Here is an 8,131-nt window from a genome sequence, read left to right as displayed (position 1 = left end):
ACACAGATTTAAAGGTCGGCGACAAGTTATTGTAGTGTTATATGAGAATTAAGTATAATATCTTTATTAACTGAAATATACCAAAGTTATTATGGACTACCATTCTAAAAATACCACCAAATGCACTGTAGCACAACTGTAGTTGCCTGTTGCTATGAGTGGCCCCAAAAGATATAAACTGAGTTTGTTCCCCTTTAAAGAAATCTCGGAGATCCATTATTTTGTAACGAAACCAGTTTTGTATAAATGATTGTTTTTGAAAGATTAAATCTAGACTACCAGTATTCCCTTTGGAGATTTTTTAGTCACTTCGTCTTCAGATGTTTTGAGTATCTCATTCACTTTTAATTTGTGAAGGAATATGTTGTCCTCAAATTTCCACTTTTCCTAATTAGGAAATTCAAAAAATTGCGTGGTTCCGACTACATTCAATTTTAAAATAGGTGGGGTAGGTAGATTTTTTATTTTATTTTATTTCTTTTCATGTGTGTCTAGTTCAGGTTTTCCATTGTTTTTCAAATGGTATCTGTGTTGTTTATTTCTTCCTATCAGATGTACAGCCACTACAGATTGGAAGAATAGTTTTATATTGTCTTTTTAAGTTGATGCGTTAACCCGACTATTTTTGCAATCACACTACTCAGTATTAGTTGTGATTTTCTTAAACAAAAAACAACATACTAGCATTTAAATTTATTAAAATACACAAAGAATGAAAACAAATCCTGCGAATTAATATGTTCCATAATTTTAAAAACATAATAAAAAGTATTTGATAATAACAATATCCCTATACATTACAAGACATAAACCTTTGAGACAAGTCTTATAGTTCCATGTATCTATTGATGTCAATGCACACACAGCTGCCAGGCAGTTTCCTATCTCGTTTTCAGGTGGTGATCATCAGAATACTGAGTCTAACAACAGAATGTGTCTCACCTCAAACGATGTTTAGAAAGTTTTACGATATGTTAATTAGTGATCATTATTCAGATTTTAATACTGTCAGATCGTTACAATGTCTTATATTTACATGTTTTTGTCTATATACCTCCAATTCATTTAATAGCCCATATTATTGACGCTCCATATTTGGATTTTAGTTGAAGCCCAACTCACCTTGCGACAAGCTAATGATTTGGACTCCAAAATAAAAAAAAATGTTTTATGTAAACTACTATCATTTGTTACTATAATTATGTATACTCCAACTTTCGCACTTATATTACATGAATGAACGAATGAATAAATAAACGAATGAATTAATGAATGAATGAATGAATGAATGAATGAATTTATTAATTTATTAATATCTTTCCAACTTACGACGTTCAGAGGGTTGGTAGATGCCCGCCGGCCCACACGTGGTTGTTAAATCACAGATAACTAATACACATATATACTTGTCTGTGGTTAAATTAATAATGTCATAGACGCTTTGTCACCTTGCAATTCATGATGTGTACAGGGGTCACGTGCACTATGATAGGGCGAGTTGGTTGAGTTGTCTTCCCATCAAGCATAGCAAGTTTTTTCATCTGACGTGTACTCATTTAGGTAAGTTAACATTCTTTTGATATATCAACCTAAGCTTGGAACATAATCACTGAGGGGAACCCGTGGTAAGTTGTACAAATCAATTTAATAGCTTAGAAGTAAATGGTGTCTATTTAGAGACAGTTTATAAGTCCTCTTGCGAATCAGTCGTCATTATAAATTAGCAGTATATTCACCCCACCTCAAGAGTACTTTAACACATAACGTTAGACATTCATGATGAGTGTGTTACTGTTTTGTGCAATGATTCAGTGGCAGGACGACACAACAAGTAGTAAGAGTGTAGAACAGTGGGCTGACTGGACAATAGATACATATGTATAGTTGACCGAGGTAGATACGATTAGGATTTGACTTGGGATAGGAACATGAGTAGACTAGACCAGTCATGGTGGAATAGGCAATGGTATGTAAAAATAAACCAGGGCATGTCCCCAAACGGTTGTAGGTCTTTACGAAGTCATACTAGTCATTATGTTATCATGACTTCAGCAACCTTAGAGTGACAGCTAGGACATTCAAATAATGTTTGTGATTATCAAGTAATGGAATATGACAAACATTACCATATAACGGGGGTTATCCAGGGCGAGTTGGTTGAGTTGTCTTCCCATCAAGCATAGCAAGTTTTTTCATCTGACGTGTACTCATTTAGGCAAGTTAACATTCTTTTGATATATCAACCTAAGCTTGGAACATAATCACTGAGGGGAACCCGTGGTAAGTTGTACAAATCAATTTAATAGCTTAGAAGTAAATGGTGTCTATTTAGAGACAGTTTATAAGTCCTCTTGCGAATCAGTCGTCATTATAAATTAGCAGTATATTCGCCCCACCTCAAGAGTACTTTAACACGTAACGTGATGAATGTGTTACTGTGTTGTGCAATGATTTAGTGGCAGGACGACACGACAAGTAGTAAGAGTGTAGAACAGTGGGCTGACTGGACAATAGATACATATGTATAGTTGACCGAGTTAGATACGATTAGGATTTGACTAGGAATAGGAACATGACTAGACTAGACCAGTCATGTTGGAACAGGCAATGGTATGTAAAAATAAACCAGGGCATGTCCCCAAAGGGTTGTAGGTCTTTACGACATAATTATGTCCTAAAGGCTAGAATGTATGGGTTCAGAGGTCATGGGGCATGGTACGAGCATGAACTGAGGTACAAGTCATACTAGTCATTATGTTATCATGACTTCAGCAACCTTAGAGTGACAGCTAGGACATTCAAATAATGTTTGTGATTATCAAGTAATGGAATATGACAAACATTACCCTCTAACGGAGGTTATTCAGCGGGAGGGGGGGGGGGGATGACATGTAATGATGTAGGCTAAAATGACAAATACATAACACTTATTTGAAATATGACTTGAAGATGATCAAAAAATACCGCCAATGGTGCTGGCGTTGTAGCACCCCTGTACAGTTTTTAACATTGTTTATCCATATGCTAGTCCATGCTAAAATAGGTGTTCATTTGCTGAATGACTATCCAGTTGCATAATTAACCATGTTGCTATCTTTGCAATATATGTGATAATTTGGCTGTTGGTATGGGCGTAGTCTTGTTGCTAGGCAAATTTACATACATTGTATGAATGTTTATTCAATTGTCTATTAATCCCAATTGTTATCTTTGTAAAATACACAACCGTTTGGCTGTTACTATGGGTGTGATCATGATTGATAGGGATATTTGCATACATTTATGAATGTTTTACTCACTTTTGACCAAAATTAACATTTTACACCTAATTTGCATATTATGGATGAGATCATTATATGCTTATATTTCTTTATCTATACACCGACAGATGCATCCCTATTCAATTTCAGCCCAATCTGCTGAAACATTTTGGAATTGTAGGTTTTTGACCAAAATACACATTTTTAGCCCTACTTTACATATTACTGAGGGACTCATCATGTCATGAACAAATCTTAATTTACTCGCCACTAAGAATGTTCCAACCAAATATCATGCCAATCTGTATAATAGTTTTTGAGTTTAAGTTTTTAGACCAAAAATCACATTTTTTGACCGAAAACCCACATCTCTGAAGCAATCATTTTCATTTGCATAATTTCCCAACTAGACACCAGAAGTAACATGGCCACCAAATATCAAAGCAATCGGTACAGCAGTTTTTTAATTTAAGTTGTTTACACACACACACACACACACACACACACTGTGACACACACACACACACCTCTCTCTCTCTCTCTCTCTCTCTCTCTCTCTCTCTCTCTCTCTCTCTCTCTCTCTCTCACAGACAGACATTTTGCCATGCCTATGGCACTACTGAACCTTATCAGTTCAGTTGTGCTAAAATGAATACATACTAGTATTTGTTATCCCTATTTCCACGTAATTAATGATATTTTCTAGATAAATATGGCTGAGATAATAAAATCATTAATTCACTACCCAGAGGAATACCACAGATGTTTACAAATTTACATAAATAACATGGTAGGGTATCAACATGGTCAAGATTTAAAAGGAGTTGCCGAGATGATGTTGACATGTGAGAACATTGCTGAGTTGCGAGTATTGTCTGTTGGAACAGGCAACGGTATGTAACGACTTACCTAACGTAGCTAGAAAATTTTATACCATCACTGAATGAATGAATGAGTATGTATGTATGTACTGTGAGACACTTATACTTATGTATGTATGTATGTATGTATGTATGTATGTATGTATGTATGTATGTGTGTGTATGTGTGTATGTATGTATGTATGTATGTATGTATGTATGTATGTATGCATTTATGTATGCATTTATGTATGTATGTATGTATGTATGTATGTATGTATGTATATATGTATGTATGTATGTATGTATGAATACATATATTAAAATTAATCTGATATGATGTACCTTCTCAAACACGACTGAATGACAATATTCATGGTGTTGTTTTCATAATCAGGAAAAGTTGAAGAGGCAACAATCAGTTTTCTGGCTGATAGATTTCCCAAAGTTGTCTACGTAGCTGTTGAACCTGTAGAAGAAGAATTACAGAAGTTCGTTGAACTTACTGTCTCTAAAAAGACACAGAAGCAATGGGAAAATGTGAAATTTGAGTTCAACATAGAAAAAATTGAAGATTATGTGGTGAGAGTTGATAAAGGTGAAGTGATCAGCACCTTCCACTTTATTCACGCTATACACTCTGTGTATCATTTCACTGAACCTGTTGACATGATAGTTCGACTGTATGAAATGTTAGAAGGAGATGGAATACTAGTGAATGTTACACGCAGTGGTAAGTTACATGATATTACATTAATACATCATCTAACTGCTAGTCTCGGCACAGGAAAAATTAATAAGCCTGTCGATAAGATAGTTCGATTGCGTGAAATGTTAGAAGGGGATGGAATAAGCTTACTAGTGAATGTTACAGTAAAGTGTGATAAGCCACACAAGACACATTGATACTACCATTTAGTCAATTTTCTGTCTTTTTTTGGGCTTGGTGATCATAGAACTTTATCATAGTGAGTATAGAGTACTGGAAGATTGCAAAGGTCAGGTTTGCCACTTCAGAGACTACCAGGTAGAGTTCAACTCCAAGTACAAGGGAACGTTATTGTAATTGTACAGGTTTCTATAGTCTGGATACCAATGTGGTTTCTAATTAAACCTCTTCTGATCAAAGTCCCTCAATCAACACAAGAAGTTATTCATCCAATCAGTGAACCCCTAACTGTTATAGTGACGTAAACAGTGTATAAGTAGCATCCTGAGCTGACAAATATACCATATTTGAAATATTACATAACTGTCCCAATAAACACTAACTTTATGAGGAACTGTGTTATTGGTTAGAATTTTGTGATTGATTAACAAAGATATGATGTTAATGACTGTGTGGGTGGCTGTGGATGAATTTTACATTACATGCATCTCAGGACTTCGAGAGTAACGACTTTGTCTATATTATTATTATTATTATTATTATTATTATTATTATTATTATTATTATTATTATTATTATTACACTTTATTTTCGGGAAAGAAAAGAACGCAAACACGCTCATAAACATCCCATAGATAAAAACTATACATAAAAAACAGCATTTTAAAACAAGTAAGACTTTAAAAAGACAACCCGACAAATACACATATGTACAAATAAAAGCATTTAAAAATACAACAAATCTCTATACAGATTATGAATCCCCGAATAGAGGATTGTATCGGAATTTAGCACTGCTGCAATTAAACTATTTTGACTGTTTTCGATACGAACATTGTAGAAATATCAACATGAGCCACATCTACAGGGGGGAGTTTTGAAAGGTCTTTAGCTACAAAACATGGCATATTGTCAGGATCAGTCTCGTCAATCAAATTAATGATGTCTTGAATATTGTTAGTTTTCTTGTGCTGACCTTGACGTTTTTTGTAGCGCCCAGATTTCCCGTCATCTACAAAATCGAATAACATTTTCTTTGCTTTCTCAATTACACCATCATTGTAATATTCGACACAAAGTTTTATAATAATATCATTTGGTAGAATGGCAAGCTTATCAGTGATATAACATAAAAGTTCGTTGATCACCACTCCACATTGAGTCACAGGTGAAGATTCAGTGACACTACAAGCATGACCAATAGTGGTACTGGATGAAGAACTTACATGTGCTTGGCGTTTTCCAAATCGTTTTTCTCACATGGAGGGCAGAGAACCAAGTCTCCCTGGCAAAGTTTCGCGAGGTTAGAGATTTCTTTGCAGTCGTTACAGCCCAGCATATCTCATCAATTATGCAGCCTTGTAACACCTGGCGAGTTTACTAATGTAAGGTGTATTCACGTCCTTCGTGTTGGAGAGCATGAACAAATATACTCGAAAGTCGACTTTGCACCACAGCTATCCGAATTCTGATCATTCACCCACCGTCTCTAGTCCTTTAGAAGAAAGTTCACCTCAAATAAATTCACTAAATGCAGCTTGGTAGGCTCAGAAACAAGTAGATTTGCGGACCTCAAAATTACGTATACACACTCATTAGCAATGCTAATATACTGTGACTGGAGGTGTAAATCTTAACAGTATCGTACAGGAACAAGACAAGGGTTTCTACGATGTGTGTGACAACTATGGCATAATTTCTCAGTACAAAGTATTCATTTATGTACGGTAGCAATACATGCAATAACAATACCAGGTCTGTCTACATACAAACATTGTTTACACGCTTTGAAACAAATATTATACTAAATTAATAGTACTGACATCACACGATAGTGTAGAAAATACAATTATTGTTGTCATTTTTCTCTTTGCAGGCCAACTTGGCAAACTACTGCGAATTTTAGGGAAATATTACCATGACCCTAAGCAGTGGTTCATAAATTCAGATTATATTGAGGAAAAGGTGGGACAACGATTACCAGATGTAAACCTGAAGACGATTACACAACCAGTAAGGGTAAAGGTCACCAAATGTTTCAATGAAGAGTCACCTGAAGGAGACGATACACTTGATTTTATGACTCAAATCCCTGGATTTAGAAAGAACGCCCCCAAAGCCATTCAAGATGAAGTGATGACGTTTTTAAAGAAGGAAACAATCACAGAACCCAATGGTGACGTCATTATACGATGGGATTCAGGATATATGATATTACGAAAAGAATAAACACAGATTTAAAGGTCGGCGACAAGTTATTGTAGTGTTATATGGGAATTAAGTATAATATCTTTATTAACTGAAATATACCAAATTATGAACTACCATTCTAATAAAAGCATATTAAACCACATGTACACAGGTCTATACAGATAGGCCCTTTTTACATTAAAACGGTGATAGGTAGTTTTATATTTGAATTTGTATCGAACAAACAAACAAACAAACAAACGAACGAACGAACAAACAAACGAACGAACAAACGAGTGATGGAGTGAGTGAGTGAATAAATAAATAAATAAGTACATAAGTAAATGAAAAGAAACAACATTGTGGTATTTGATAGATAGTATATATATATATATATATATATATATATATATATATATATATATATATATATATATATATATATATATATATATATATATATATATATATATATATATACGCTCTGCCACTGCGGTATAGAGCACTGTCTTAGCAGATTGATACTCACCGAGTTATATATATATATATATATATATATATATATATATATATATATATATATATATATATATATATATATATATATATATATATATATATATATATATTTTGACTAACAAACGAATTGTTAGTCAAAATACCCCTGTGAGTTTGATGAAATATGTACATACATCGCTGGGGATAGAAAAGAAGGTCAAGAAGACAATTAATTTCTTATCAACTGTTGCTATAGGAACAGACGGGAAAGAAGGATACTTTTAAATAATGAAACAATTATCATAGCCTTAAAGCCTACTTTGTGCTATTCTGTCATTTGTGCTGTTCACGGTATGTGCCTTTCTCTATGTAATTAAGAAGTTGATAAATAATTCAAAGATGCTGATTGCAGCAGTTGCATATTATTTAGACCC

General features: G+C 34.1%; 1 protein-coding gene across 1 annotated transcript; it reads left to right on the top strand.

Moving 5' to 3' along the window:
• The first annotated feature begins 4,047 nt into the window (after positions 1–4,047).
• On the top strand, positions 4,048–7,238 carry LOC144451022 (histamine N-methyltransferase-like). The gene is made up of 3 exons (XM_078141781.1): positions 4,048–4,153; positions 4,518–4,853; positions 6,886–7,238. Exons 1-3 carry the CDS (start codon positions 4,048–4,050, stop codon positions 7,236–7,238), a joined length of 795 nt encoding a protein of 264 aa, XP_077997907.1.
• The last annotated feature ends 893 nt before the right edge of the window (positions 7,239–8,131 follow it).

Source organism: Glandiceps talaboti, chromosome 20, assembly GCF_964340395.1.
Source record: "Glandiceps talaboti chromosome 20, keGlaTala1.1, whole genome shotgun sequence".
Classification (NCBI taxonomy): Eukaryota; Metazoa; Hemichordata; class Enteropneusta; family Spengelidae; genus Glandiceps; species Glandiceps talaboti.
The sequence above is the reverse complement of the archived record's forward strand: the minus strand, read 5'-3'. Positions and strand labels throughout refer to the sequence as shown.

Excerpts from the sequence above, each read along its gene's own strand:
- LOC144451022 (XM_078141781.1), top strand. The coding sequence starts at position 4,048 with ATGGTAGGGTATCAACATGGTCAAGATTTAAAAGGAGTTGCCGAGATG. Across the intron at positions 4,154-4,517 it reads GTCTGTTGGAACAGGCAACG|GAAAAGTTGAAGAGGCAACA; the intron begins GTATGTAACGAC and ends TTTCATAATCAG. Across the intron at positions 4,854-6,885 it reads AGTGAATGTTACACGCAGTG|GCCAACTTGGCAAACTACTG; the intron begins GTAAGTTACATG and ends TTCTCTTTGCAG.